The sequence below is a fragment of the Zootoca vivipara genome, chromosome Z (genome assembly GCF_963506605.1).
Source record: "Zootoca vivipara chromosome Z, rZooViv1.1, whole genome shotgun sequence".
Lineage (NCBI taxonomy): Eukaryota > Metazoa > Chordata > Lepidosauria > Squamata > Lacertidae > Zootoca > Zootoca vivipara.
In genome coordinates this window covers 6,664,120-6,679,419 of record NC_083294.1, presented here as the reverse complement: position 1 = coordinate 6,679,419, position 15,300 = coordinate 6,664,120, and the positions used below count along the sequence as shown (strand labels likewise).

Sequence of the window (15,300 nt, the reverse complement as noted above, 5' to 3'; positions counted from 1 at the left end):
GAATCCTATGAGCTTTGTAACAAAAATGCAAAGAATGTTATTTCATTTGTGATATTGTAAGGAAAAGTCAAAATGTGTTGTGGGGAGCAGGAAGAAGAAAAGGAACTTTAAAAGTTCAGCTTCTTTTCCTACATCAAACTAAGAGTTGGAGACAGGGCTACGCGAGACATTCAGGAATGGCCCTACTATGAAACATACATCAGGGGATGGGAAGCCTTTTTCTGCCTGAGGGCCACATTCTCCAGTGGTGGGCAGGGCCTGAGGCCAAAATGGGCAGAGCAACACATATACATTTGTACTGTAGGTCAGCTTTTATGCTCACACATACACATCTTCATTCAGACAAGCCAGAGTACAAGGTCATGTTCCAGCCAGCCAAGAAAACTTGGTGGTACAAAGCAGAGACAGGAAGGATGGTGGTGACAAAGTTCTGAAAGGGCTGGGTGTGATCAGGGTTGGCTTACACCAGCAGCTAAGAACAATGGTTGCCCTGACTGCCAATGAACTTAGCTTGGGAGCTTATGACAGCAATGAATGGCAAGGGGACAATCTTGAAGGTTCTGACGAACCATACATACTACACAGTTATGGACCTCCAGGATTCTGTCCTGGTCCATATAACAGGGTGGTAGAAAGTTTCCAGCATGAGCAAAGAGAGTCTTCCTGGGCTCTTCGTTTGTTCTCTTTATCTGACCCAACTTGATGGCTGTGTATAAAGAAAACCTCCAGCTTGCTGGTGTAATTAGGCCCAACATGGGTTCCTGTTTGGCCCACAAAGCTATTTCCCCCTCCCAAACCACACCCACCTGCCTATACCTGACCTCATACATGACACTAGGTGTAGGACTTAAAGTGGGAGCTTAAAGTGAACTTCTGATTGTCCCCCTGCAAGTGAAGTACCTTGATCAGCACTGGCAGGGAGCCACACTGGGATCTGCTGCATTAGGTTTCATCAATAATTCTCTATGTAGTCATGGGGGCTTGATATGAGAACTGTTGGCACTGACAGTGCACCTTTAAAGGGGCTTACTGTGAGCCATGCAGGTGCAGCTTGAACGCAAATGGGGCTCACAAAGTGTCTATAGCAAGTCCCTTTGAAGTTGTCCCCCTGGTGTCACAATGACACCAGGTGACTGGTGGGTGGAAGAAACACTTGCCAAAGAATTCCTGTGGGGAGAAAGTTCTTGCCACTCCTGATGTGGAGTATATGCGTGTTTGCCAATATGCACAAAATATCAGAGCTCAAAGGGGGGTCATGTAAGGCCATGCAGTCCAGCATTTTGCTCAATGCAAGGATCCCAGATCTCTGCCTAGAGAATATCAGCAAAGCGAGAGAGCCTGGCTGCCTCCAGGAACTGTTTCCATGGGCAAACTGTTCTTACCATCTAACAGATCCTCCAAATGCTCTATAACTTAAGCCTGCTAGAGGACAACACAGTGCATTTCCTTTTTGAGATCCCCTAGCCCACTGCCATCCAAACAACACAACCTTCCTTTTCTCTGCTGCCTGCAAAGGAGCAAAACGGCACTAGCCGAGGCAGTGAAGGCTTCCAAGATATTGTCTCCTGGAGGTAATGATGCATGACTGTATAATCACACCTTCCCCCAGCAGTGCACAGTGGGGCAGGTCAGCTCCACAGTGAAGTAGCCAATCTGGCCCAGCACAGAGAAATGTGCAGCAGGAGGTTGAAGGACTGAGGTCTCCCATGAGATAGCTTCTGCATTATTTCCAGTAACACGTAGGCCAGCACTTGGCAGAAGCACCAGAAATTAGGAAGGTCGTGAAGGAATGCAAATAAAGGAAAATCCTGGGATTTAATCTAACCTACAGCTAATGTAGTCTTGAAGCAGGAACTCTGTGGCAACTGACACTTCTCTTCCACCTGTATTGTTGGAAGGAGAGGAGTGGGTTGCAGGAAGAGATGGAGTGGGGCATGAAGTCTCCCTCTCCTACAAAAAATCCCAACTCCATTCTCTCAGCATCCAGTTTATGGCTCCAGTTCTAGGAATACTGAAGTAGGTTCAATAGGTTGACAACTCATAGAAGTGCATTGTTTAGAAGGATGCGAGTGGGAAGGAACAGCCTCTCCTGGTATAGGGCAGCTTGCTTATGTACATGGTGGGCTGGGTCTCATGGGCACAGCATCTGTCAGAAGAAGGCCCCAGATTCAATCCCCAACATCTCAAGGTAGGGCTGGGAAAGACTTCATTGTCTGAAATCTTGGAGAGCTGTTGGCCAGTCAGTGTAGACATTACTGAGCTACCTTGGCTTATCACTCTTCAACCTACCATGCTAAATACCCTGATAACCTTTTGGTTCTCCAGAATACTGAAATTGATTTGGAAAAGGAGAGTGAAGCACTGGGGTAATATGGCAAGCAATCGGAAGAGAGACCAGGAACTGGGGTACCATCTGTTCCTCTAATCTCTTTTAGCCCTGCCCCCGCATATTGCCTAGCAGGGGGTGCTTTCTGGCAATGATTCCCCCCACAATACCCGTTACCCAATTCTTTCAGCCAGTAGTGGCAAGGATTGAAGCTGGTACTTTCTGCATGCAGAGCAGGTGGTCCAAGGCTTCAGCCGGAAGGAGCTGACCTTTATGAGCCTTTTCTGCAAGAAGAGCCTCCATTTCTCATCCCAGGTAGACAACAGCCTAGCTAGCTTGTTCACAGGCATCTCTCAAAGAAATGGCTAAGCAGAACAGAGGCCTTTAGAAGCCTCTGCTGCCCAACACAATGACCACTGCTTCCACTAAAGCAGGCCCAAAGGTTGCCATGCTGGGACCCAGTTTATGGGCCTCTCCAAGTGCAAATAATTTACTACTACTACCCTACTACTACTACTACTACTACTATAAATTTACTACTGCATACTGTTGGCAAGCTTACTCCTCACAGTTAAATAGGAAGCTGAGTCAGATTGCTGGGTGCATCTAGTTCAGTAATATCTATGCTGACTGGCAACAGCTCTCCAGGGTTTCACAGGAGTCCTACCTGGAGATGTCAGGGATTGAACATCAGACCTTCTGCAGGCAAAGCAGTCTAGCACTGGACTACAGCCCGTCCCCTCTCAGAGGTTCCCCCACTTCCAAAGAAACTGCAATTGAAAGTAGAGGAGGGAGGGATGGAGGGTCACTGAGCAGAATAAGCTGGTGGGCCCTCAAATTCTGCAGGTCTGGCTTGCCACATTTTGAAGCAAGTAAAATTTAACCGTCTGAAGAGTGGGGAAGACTGGTGCATGGGACAATTAAGGTCATTAGTGGGTATGCATAGGATTGCACTGTTAGACTTCCCATTTACACATTTTAACTATGTGATCTCCCCTTCCCTAGCTGGTACTCGACACAAGCTGCCTCTGACAGTGCAGGTGGAACACAGCCTTTGTGGCTAATAGTAATTGATGCAGCAGGTCTGGAGGAACCTGTCTCTCTCCATTATGTTACAGGACTACAACTCCCATGAGCCTCAGCCAATCAATGTTCACGGTTGCTGGAATATGTAATATTGAGGGACACAGGTTCCCCAAGCCCTAATCTACAGGTAAGACAGCTTCAACATGAAAGAGAACATATTTTTGCCAAACTGCTTTTCCGTAAGAGAGAGTGAAAGCATGGGGGAGGGGAAGAGAATAATGTTTTTGTTTATTTCTTTGAAATGATGGAGTCTAAAAAAGCAGAGAAATCAATCAGTCTCTGTTTGTTTGTTTTCAGAAACCTCAAGCCCAGCTTTGATCTGAGGAAGGAAATAGGCTTGGGGAAGGGAAGGGAAGGGAAGAGGGAAAAAGTCAGTCAATTGCGCAGACTAATTACTTGAGGTAAGTCGAAGCAGGACGATGCAAATGGACCGTAGGTTAGATAATATTGATGGAATCCACATAGGTTTCTGAAGCAATCCCCTTCTGACTTTAGATCTTATTATTCAAATTGGGGCTGGGTTTGGGGCACTGGAGAATTCGGCCCAGCATGCCTGAGAGGTGGCTGCAAAACAAAAGTCTCCTGAAGAACTGCTGGAAAACAGAAGGGCTCTGGTGAAAGGCAGAGTAAGAGTTTCTCTTTCCCTTACTGGTGAAAGCAAGTGGTGGAAGCAAATAAGCAATGGGGAAGTCATTTGGGAATAGGGAGGAAATGAGAGAGAGGCCAAAACAAAAACACACCTCTTGATTCTCTGTTTTTGAGATGTTTGCAGAGGTTGAGAGCACAGCGCTAGCCTCACGTTCCACAGCTCAGGCTGTTGTCACTTTTGAAGTGTTGGGAAACTGGAGGGACCTATGCTTCCTTTTCAACTGTGTCTGATACGAAGCCGTGTGTGTGTGTGTGTGTGTGTGTGTGTGTGTGTGAATGTTTATGGGATGTATTTTGGACAGATTTTGGACAGCCACCGGAACTGTCATCCATCAATGCTTTGGGGAAGGGTGACACTTTTGAGAGGTGAAGGCAGCATCAGCTATAAGCTTTATTGGGTGCTGTGGGTTTTGCTGCAACAAAACTAACTTCAAAGCACCTCTGGGAGTGGAGAGGCCTTCAGGATGTCCTGAGAAGGCTACTCATTTTTTATGACTGCACACATCTGTTTGATCCTGCTGCCAGTATGCTCCTTTTCCTCAGTTCCTGCTCCCTTACCGTCTCTGACTATTGCCTCCAGATATCTCATGTATCCCTACTATTCCACGATTCTGCAGGCAGGGCAAATAAACCAGAGCCTATCATTTAGGGGCAGGAGACACTCAAAGGCAGCATACCTCTGATTATCAACCAGCGAGAACCAAAAAGGTATCTGGGTTATAGCCAACTAGGTTTTAGTCAAGGTAGACCCACTGAAATTAAGTGACCTAAGTTAGCCATGTACATCAATTTAAATGGGTCAAATTTGAGTGTCGGTTCTCTGCTGGAGGTAATTTGCTAGGCTAGGTGGCTATGTGCTTATTGCCATTTTCAAAAAATAAAAGTAAAAAGAAGAAGAAATCTCTCATTCAGTTCTCCATCCCACCCTCCTCCAACCATTAGTTGGAATTTTGTGGTCATTGAGGATGATCAGTCCACATTTGGCTGTTTTGAAGCTGCCTCCCAAACACACTTAGGTTCACCCTGCAAATCTTGGAGTTTCCTCAGGCCCCCAGATGGAGTTTCCTGGTGCCCCCAGACACCAATTCCAATCAGTCCCAGACAGCATAGCCAGAGGTTCAGGATGATAGGAATTGTAGTCTGGTGTAGATAATACTACAAAGGATGAACTGAGTGCCCTGACATTATAATGCAGCTTCATTATATATCCATATCTATGTCAGTATTGAACCCTGTCCTTGAACCTGAGGTCTCCTCCTTAGAGGAGGAAGGAGAGCAGAACCCTGCAGCAGATCTCCATGTTGCCAATGACCTTGATAAGCCATCAGATCCAAACATCCCAACCCCAGGGCTGCCTGAGTTCATGGCTGGCTCTCAGACCCATCCTCTCATCTTCCCCCAAGGCTACAGAAGCAGAGGAAACAGTGACCAGCTAGTGCCCTGTGCCCTGTGAGGTTGTTTGGGAGGAAGGGGAGGTGTATGGAAACACCTGCTTGGATCAGGGACTGACCCAAAGCCATGAAGGGGTGGAGTTCCTAAACTAGCTCTCAGTCTGGGTTGCTTCATTGCTGAAGCAAAATATCTCATCCCAGCTCCAAGCTTGAGCCTTCCTGAACTGGGAAACTGAAATTCTTTTACACCAGTTGTTGTCATCACAAAGCACAGCAGAGAACATGCCAAATGGTTTTTAAAGATATTCCTTTTACGGCTGCCTCCACACTGGCTTCTTGGCCATTTGGCTCATGGTAACACTAAGGTTACTCTGAAGTGTTTTGCTTGTGATTTGATGTTGCCAGTGATAACAAGAATATTTGGCATGAAATCATTCCCTTTGGATACATTTAGCTTTTCAGCATCATCCGTGAAGGAAGGACTGCAGCCAGAGGAAGAAAGAAGGGCACATACAGGAATGAAAGAGAAGGGTATGCCCATCAGTGGCTACTCGCCACTATGGCTATCTTCTATCTCCACTGTCAGAGGTGGCCTGCCTCTAAACACCAGTGGCTGGGAGTCACAAGTGGGGAGAGGGCTTTTGCACTCAGGTCTTGGCTGTAAATTTCCCAGAGGCATCTGGTTGGCCACTGTGATAACAGGATCCAGGACTATGAGGGGCCACTAGGCTGATCCAGCGGGGCTCTTACTGTATACTTATGTTCAAAGGTGCACAGGAGATAATTGGTAGTATAACATATTTTGAGAATTAAAATTTTTCCTTATGGGCAGCAGCTTTGGCTCACTTCTTTCAAAGATAATTGAAAGCTGCCTTCCACACTATAGCAAACCAACCAGTTTGATATCTCCATTTGAATGCTAGAAGGTTGGAATATACCAGGGAGCCAAGTGGGCTCTACGAAGTGGGAGGGGGCACTCAGAGATAATCATGTTGAGAATAATGAGAAAGAGGAGAGCGCAAAATCTGAAGCTCAACATCAAAAAAACTAAGATAATGGCCACTGGTCCCATCACCTCCTGGCAAATCAAAGGGGAAGAAATGGAGGCAGTGAGAGATTTTACTTTCTTGGGTTCCATGATCACTGGAGATGGTGACAGCAGTCATGAAATTAAAAGATGCCTGCTTCTTGGGAGAAAAGCAATGACAAACCTAGACAGCATCTTAAAAAGCAGAGACATCACCTTGCCGACAAAGGTCCATATAGTTAAAGCTATGGTTTTCCCAGTAGTGATGTATAGAAGTGAGAGCTGGACCATAAAGAAGGCTGATCGCTGAAGAATTTATGCTTTTGAATTATGGTGCTGGAGGAGACTCTTGAGAGTCCCATGGACTGCAAGAAGATCAAACCTCTCCATTCTGAAGGAAATCAGCCCTGAGTGCTCACTGGAAGGACAGATCCTGAAGCTGAGGCTCCAATACTTTGGCCACCTCATGAGAAGAGAAGACTCCCTGGAAAAGACCCTGATGTTGGAAAAGATGGAGGGCACAAGGAGAAGGGGATGACAGAGGACGAGATGGTTGGACAGTGTTCTTGAAGCTACGAACATGAGTTTGACCAAACTGCGGGAGGCAGTGGAAGACAGGAGTGCCTGGCATGCTCTGGTCCATGGGGTCACGAAGAGTCAGACATGACTAAACAACAACAACAACAACACTGAAATTGTACAGACTGCTGTTAGAATGGGAAATAAAGGATGAGATGGTGAAGTCAGCTATGATACATTGCATGGGAGAGACTTGGGATTTACTGCATGTTATACCTTGAGAGCAAATTATATGAAAATGATGCAAAGGTACTTAACACCATATAAGCTAGCAAATATGTATTAATAAATTTCCAAATATGTGCTGGAAATGCCAACAGGAGGAATAGTCATTTTATCACATGTGTGTTGGTCTTTCTTTATCTGAAAGTGGTCAGTACTGCTACTCAGGAACCAGCTTGGTTTCAGAGGTGCATGTTTGCGGTTTGACCTACTTAGCTGCACACCTGTGGTCTCTCAACTTTTTGCCTAATTAAAAGCGGAGTTATTTTCTGCACCGGGTGCGGGAAGGGATGTGATAGAATAATTGGTTAATTGACACTGTATTTAATTTGATCAAATGTATTGTAAGCTGCTGGTGAGGAGGAGTGATGGCTTGCAGCGTTTGGCGGAAATAAAACTAAGAAAAGATTTTGTGGACAGCTTTTTATTTTTACACTTCATTGGCTGCGCACACTCTGTGTTGATGAAGAAGCTCAACAATGTGGTGATCCTGTGAAAATGATATATAATGAATTGAAAAGGATCCTTTTTGCTAGGAATAATGGGGACGGAAGTTCAAAAAATCTGACTATTTATTTATGTACCCAACAGCAGCAGCTAGAGCTTTATATGCACAGAGGTGGAAAGAGGAAGATCCTTGGGCTGTCCCTATTTTCATTGGAGAAATGTTGGAAGGTATGGAGTTATTTGACTCCTGAGGTGTCCGATGGAAATCCTATATAGGGAAGGTTTTGTTTAATGCTTAATATTTAATTAAGCATTAAACAAAACTCCCTGGAAGGACAGATCGTGAAGCTGAGGCTCCAATACTTTGGCCACCTCATGAGAAGAGAAGAATCCTTGGAAAAGACCCTGATGTTGGGAAAGATTGAGGGCACTAGGAGAAGGGGGTGACAGAGGACAAGATGGTTGGACAGTGTTCTCGAAGCTACGAACATGAGTTTGACCAAACTGTGGGAGGCAGTGCAAGACAGGAGTGCCTGGCGTGCTATGGTCCGTGGGGTCACGAAGAGTCGGACACGACTAAACGACTAAACAACAACAAACAACAAATTTAATTATGTTTTTATATATGTTGGAAGCTGCCCAGAGTGACAGGGGCAACTCAGTAAGATATGTGGGGTATAAATAGTAAAATTATCATTATGGAATAGGATGTCCCTATTTTCATCGGAGAAATGTTGGAGGGTATGCAGCAACTGATAGCGACTGAACAATTTACTAGAACCAAATCACTGCCAGTTTGTGCTGTGTTTTACACACACACACACACACACACGCCTTTTAAAAAAAGGAAACATTAAAAATTATTAAATGGCAAGCACGCGTTAGAGCTGCCGTGCCTCGTAAACCAAAGTGTAATAAAGCCATTTCCTTTTAAAAGATCATGTCAACATATGTAATAGAGTTTGTGGGGGAGGACTGAGAGTGGTGCTGGTGGGAGCCAATGGTTGTGGAGTTGGCTAGAGGTGCAGAAGGAAAGTATTAACAAAGCCTGAAAAGTTTGCCAATGGTGGTAGATTTGCCAGTTCACAGGTTTAATTGCCTTTGCGGTTCCAAGCAGGGGGGAGAATTATTCATTCCAACAATGGGTTTTAATTATCCGAGGCTGCTCTGATATTCTCCCATTGTTTTCCAGGGTTCTCCCCCACCCCTTCCAAACATCTTTCCAGTCTAATGTTTCATTCCGTATTTCATGTCTTAAATCTCAGGCAAATTAAAGCACTGTTCTCTTCCATCACTCCCCAGCCCCAAATATTTTACCAGGCAAGTTGTAAGAAAAATGCTTGGCATGCAAAGCAATGATAGCCACAGCAGAAGGCTAATGCAGGGGGCCATATCTCTGGGCACCTAGATTCCTGGACTTGTCTTCCAAACATCAGAAGTGCCCAGCTGGATCAGACCAGTGGCCCATCTAGTACAGCATCCTGTTCTCACAGTGGCCAAACAGATGCTTCTTGGGAGCCTGAAAATAGGACCTGAGCACCACAGCATTTTTCCCACTTGAGTTTCGAAGCAACTGGCATTCGAAGACACACAGACTCCAACAGGGGAGGTAACCCATTTTAATAAGAGGGTTGTCCAAACTAACAAACTTTTGACCTTAGCACCTAAGGCACTACTGAGCTGAAATCCATGCTCAGCTTGCAAGCTGCAAACTTGGCAGGTGCATTTTAGCAATTTTGGTTGAAGGAGAGGAGTGAGTTGAGGTGGAACAGAAGTCCCACAGCACCACATACTGGGTCCATTCTCTCAGGAAAGACCACAGCCAACAAAAACTGGTGCTTCCCTGATCCAAACTAACAAGACAGCCCAGAAGGATGCCACAGTCAATGGTATTAAAGGTCACTAAGAGCTCCATTCGAAACAACAGATTCATATACCCCACATTCATTTACTGGTGTAAATCATCTATGACCAGGGCTATTTCCATGCCATAACATAAGCAAGCTGCTTAGAGGATACATTTAAAAAGTATAGAAATCAACACCATCGGGTGGTGTTAGCTGCCTATATCCATCTTTGAATCTACCCAATCTGTGGCATTAAATATAGAAAGGATATGAATGATTTTTATTTGCATAATGCAGTGCAAACTGGTCACCTTGGCTCTTTGAGGTCTCTATTTATTATCTAACCAGGGCTGACCCACCCATGAGGCAAGGTGTGGCAACTGCCTCAGGTGGCAGGATCCATAAGACAGCAGATCCTGAGGTAGATCTCAATCTCCCCCTCCCATTTTCCTGATTTAGATTTTCACTCATTCCTTCTTCCCTGGCAGGGAGAGGAGAGTGCCAATTTGTGGTTCTCCTCAGTTGCCAAAATGTCTTGGGCCAGCCTTGTATGTAACTCCTAACTCAATGGCTCTTCGCTACAGAAAAGATTTGTGATGTCTGGCATTCTGCAGATGCAGTGATGGCAGAAAAGTAAGCTTTCTTTGCCGCCATCATTGTCATATACTAAGTCCTATATTGGCTTTCTGTACATGTTCAGTTGCAATCATTGCAAGCTTTCTTCCACCATTGGTCGTTTCACAGTCTGGAGTACCAAGGAGCTGACTTGACTGTGATTGGATTAAGAATTTAAGGGAAAAATTGTATTGATAGTTTTAGTGTTAAGTCTATTTTATTGTAAACCACTTTTCAGTTTATTTTGAGGGGGAAAGTAGTATATACATTTCCAATTTAAAAAGCAAACAATAGGACAGTTGCTTGCATTCAGCTCTTTGTTGCTACTGCCATAGAGAAAGTGGTTGCTGGTGCCCATTGGGACTTGTAAGGTGGAAGGCAGGGAGGCCAACAGTAGGTGGAGCCAGAGTAATGGCAGGCAGAGCCAGAGCCCATTAGAGGTAGAGGCAATTAATTTTGCTTTTGTTCACATCTTTCTCCCTTCTACAAAGCTGGGACAAGGAGGAGGAACAACCCCTTGAACTAGTTGTCAATAAGAAACAGACAGATGGTGACTGGCTGAGGACAGACTGAGGTTGGCTTGGGCAGTCTCCAATCCATACAGACTTTGAAATGCCAGAGGTAATGTGAGTGCACAAGACACTGGGTGATCTTTTCCCCACGCCCCACGACTCCACCACATCTCCTTCCTTACTTGTACAATCCATCAGGCTCCAGACACTTGAAAATGACGGAGTAGAGGTTTGTGTCAGGGATATCTCCATGGCTCCTTCCAGCAGCCACACAGGCAGCTCCAAGACCAGAGAGCAAATCATCAGCAAAGCTCAAGGACTCTCCTGCAGGCCAAAGAAAAGAAACACCTGAGAAACATTCATTTATTTACTTGACAGAGAAACATATGCATGTGGTGGAGGAAGTCGTGAGGAGTTGTTTGTTGTTGTTGTTGTTGTTGTTGTTGTTGTTGTTGGGTTTGCTTTCCTCCCCCATCTCCTGTAACTCTGGAACCTTAGGTCACTCAACTGAACCCATGAGCAGCATATTCAGGAGTGACAATACAAGGGACTTTCCCATACATTGCAGATTGGAATTTATGGAAATGACTTGCATGAGCGGGCAGGTGCTGGTTATTGGCTTAGATGGCTTTAAAAGAGTATTCTGCAAAAGCTGTGTGAAAGGGTAGTAGCTGAGTGGTAGTGTGTGTACTTTGCACACATAATGTCTTAAGTTGCTCAGACAAGGCTGGGAAAGACTTCCTGCCAGAAACCATAGAGTACTGTAGCCCACCAATGCTGATTCACATGATAGTTCATTCCATTTTCATGACTTTCCCTTAACTGGTAAGTCCTGCATTATATTCTATCTTTAGAGGTAAAGGGACCCCTGACCATTAAGTCCAGTCGCGGACGACTCTGGGGTTGCAGCGCTCATCTCGCTTTACCAGCCGAAGGAGCCGGCGTACAGCTTCCGGGTCATGTGGCCAGCATGACTAAGCTGCTTCTGGCAAACCAGAGCAGCACACGGAAACGTCGTTTACCTTCCCGCTTGGAGCGGTACCTATTTATCTACTTGCACTTTGACATACTTTCGAACCGCTAGGTTGGCAGGAGCAGGGACCGAGCAACGGGAGCTCACCCCGTCACGGGGATTCGAACTGCCGACCTTCTGATCGGCAAGCCCTAGGCTCTGTGGTTTAACCCACAGCAGCTTTAACAGAATGTAAAAGCCACTTTTGGGAACAACAGTGGAATACAGTGCAAGCAGAGTGCTCCTTTCAATGTTATGTGCTTCCTGTAAAATAAATTGGAATGAAGACTCAGTGGAGATGTGATATGGAAGATCAGTAAGGTTCAGCTTGCCCCTGAGATAATTTAAAAAGCAGTTGAGGGGGAACATGTTTGCATAAAGAAGTGTGGAAAAGTGGATTTTATATAAAGCAACTGTCAAGCCAACTTTTGTGTATGCAGTACTTCTGGATCACACCCTGTGTTCTTTCAGCTTCATATATAAATTGGCAGCTTTCAGAGCTGGACATGTTAGTGGCACAGTAGGATTGCATGTTGAGGGAGAGAACAGTCAGCATTTTGGGCATCCTGGAGTAATAAGAAACTCATTCCTTAGCTCTGAACATCTATTGTGAGTCAGGCTTTGGCTCTGGCAGCGAACAGCAGAATGGCTCTTGTGCCTACCCTCCTTTCTTTACTTTCTTTTCAACCTGATTAAAGACCCAAAAGTGCATAAGAAATGCCAAAGTATTTGGTATAAAGCACACAAACCAGCCTATTGGTGTGACAAACCAGCAATCCATAAAGCCAGGAGCTGATTATACAGGTGGTGACAGTGGCAATAACAAAACAAAACATGGACACGCAAACATTATTTTCATTAAAAGGCACATGTGGGTAACAAATTTCTCCTGCCAGAGGAGAAACAGAACATTTATTATTTCCCTAAAGAAACCAAAAGGCAAAGTTAGTCATCTTAATGCCTCTTGCAAGTCCCCAAATGGAACCATTCCTATGCTGTTTCCATCACACCACTGTTTGCTCCAGCAGTTTCTAGAAGCAAGTCTAGACCAAAATTTGGGAGTGGCAGAAGTGATTGGCCTGAAGTGATGCCTGGTGAATAGGAAGGGGCACTGAGGCTGCACACTATTGTTGCATGTGTTGCCTTTATTTCTCTAGAACTGGGTGGTGGGAGCCTGTGGTCCTCTAGATGTTGCTGGACTCCAACTCCTATCAACCCTGGCCTTGCCGACTGAGGCTTATGGGAGGTGGAGTCCTGACAACATCTGGAGGGTCATGGGTTTTCCATCCATGGTCTAGAAAATTGATACCGGCTCGTTTTGAGTGGGCTCTTGGCAAAGATTTTCCTAGTGGGACCTTAGCCATGGAAATTACCTGTTGATAACTGCCACGATGGATGGCATGGCTTCAGGGCATTCTGGTAAATTTAATTTTACTTGTTGCTGCTAGGCACAGGTGGCAGAGGGCAGGTATCAGCACCTCTGGTGTCCTGGCAGATGCCCAAGTATGTCAAGAGCTGATCTTGGCCCTAAATACTGATCTTGGCCCAAGTGTAGGATAGGTTGCATACCCTCTGACATTTCTTTGACAAAAATAGGGACGTCCCATTGCAGAATGATAATTTTACTACAGTATTTATATCCCACACATCTTACTGGGTTGCCCCAGCCACTTTGGGCAGCTTTTGGGGCAACCCAGTAAGATGTGTGGGATATAAATAGTAAACTTATCATTCTGCAACGGGATGTCCCTATTTTCGTCAAAGAAATGTCAGAGGGTATGAAAACACAGTTTTTTCGTGAGAAACAGCAGGATAGACAGTTTGTTGATTGTTGCTAACTTTGTGTGTACACCAATTCAAGAACTAGTGGTGGGAGTTAATCCAGCAGATAGGAGTGTATACATAGCTTAAGTCCTGCCAATGAAGTAGGGAGGTTAGGGGGAAATGCCCTCTTCTTATTTTCCCCCAACACTATTTTATTTAGCTTTTTGCTTCATTTTGAAATTTAGAAGCAGCAGTGAGATTAACATGACGGTGACTACTACTACTACTACTACTATTACTATAACAACAGTAAAAGCAAGCCATCCTTTGCCTAAAACAGTGGTTTTCAAGCAGTGACCCATGGTCAGGGGTGCTGCGGGCAACACTGTCCTCTGACCCTCTTCCCTTCCCTCCTGCCTCTGATGCCTTCTTGCATTTCTGCCTCCCAAAGGCATGCATAGCTGTTTGTTGCAGCAGCCCTGGCTACAAGCTCTGCAGGTGAATGGTGCCTCTGGGTCTGGCCAGGGGGCACTGGTTGCCATGAGCTGAGGTAGCTGGCATAAGCAAGCCAGTCCACCAGCCCTTGCTGTTAGGAATGGACAGACAAGTGGGAGGCCAGCCAGGCAGGCAGGCAGGCACTGTGCTGACCTTTTTTGTGCTTGCTGTGTGCAAGACCCACCTGGAAGCTGAGTGCCCAGTGCTGAAGGGAAGCCTTTCCACCATGCAGATCTGGCAGCGCCCACTGATACTACTGCTGCCTCCCAAGGTAAGGTGCAGGCCTCACCTTCAGCCAGTCTCCGTTGGGACACTAAGGCTGGGGCACTCTCTCCCCAGGCCCTTGTGGGGCAGTGTGAGGAGGCACCTCTCTTTGGGGTGGGAGGGGGCAGCTCAGAGATCAGGGCTGCCCCCCTGATCAGGGCAGCTGCCCAGAGGACTCCTGAGGAGAGGAGGTTGGGAGAACACTCCACAAGGGAGAGTGTCCGAGAAAATGGTGAGAGGCTGCCAGCTCTGCAAGCAAGAGGTGACATAACTGGGGTCCTGACCCCCACAGGGGTGCCACAGAAAGAATATAGATGGTCAAGGGAGCGGTGGACTCAAAAGGTTGAAAACCTCTGGACATAATGAACTTAGGGAGAAAAGCCTATATGGATAAATAAATATATTGGTAGGTCTGACACAGGCAGGATCATATTTCAGCCCCAATGGAGCTGTAATGGAGAACAGGCACATACCTGCATTGGGGGTGGGGGTGGGGAGGCTCTCAATTCCCTCTCCTTCAAGGAAAGGAAAACACAGCAGAATTGTCAAGAGGCATAAATGGTGGGGACTGGGAGAGTGGAAGGAGGGGCCCTTAGGACTCCAGCCCCCTCTCCCTCCTCCAAATGACAGTCCTTTGAAAGGTGCAAAGGAGGGAGGCAGTGGAAAGGAAGGTGAGTAAGAATTGTTTCCATTTTCCTCCTGCCCAGTTTGGTTCTTTCTTTGCTCAGGAAACACCTGGCCTTAGGAGATCCATAAAAATATGTCACATGTGGTGTGTGTTCATTGAACCCCTCCCTTCTCCCAGTTTTCCACCTCAAGGTGTTAAGACTGGAGAGGGGGGGATTCTGGGGTTGGGGGCTTGCTCAGGCTAGCCCACCTTGCCTTGAACCTTACAAAAATCCAGTTCCCAGGCTGCAGCTCTGGATGACAAGTCTGCAATAAGAGGCCCGTTGTGAATTTATAGAACGTGCACACAAAGGCTGCGTACACACCATACATTTAAAACACATCCCCTCCCACTAAAAAATAATCTTTGGAACTGTGGCTTACCCCTTCACAAAGCTA

General features: G+C 46.0%; 1 protein-coding gene across 1 annotated transcript in view; it reads right to left on the bottom strand.

Moving 5' to 3' along the window:
* The window catches only part of ASTN2 (astrotactin 2), a 605,773-nt gene that overhangs the window by 31,132 nt on the left and 559,341 nt on the right, over nucleotides 1-15,300 (bottom strand). The window contains 1 exon segment of the mRNA XM_035112940.2: nucleotides 10,883-11,024. Within this exon segment, the coding sequence (XP_034968831.2) occupies nucleotides 10,883-11,024 (142 nt within the window).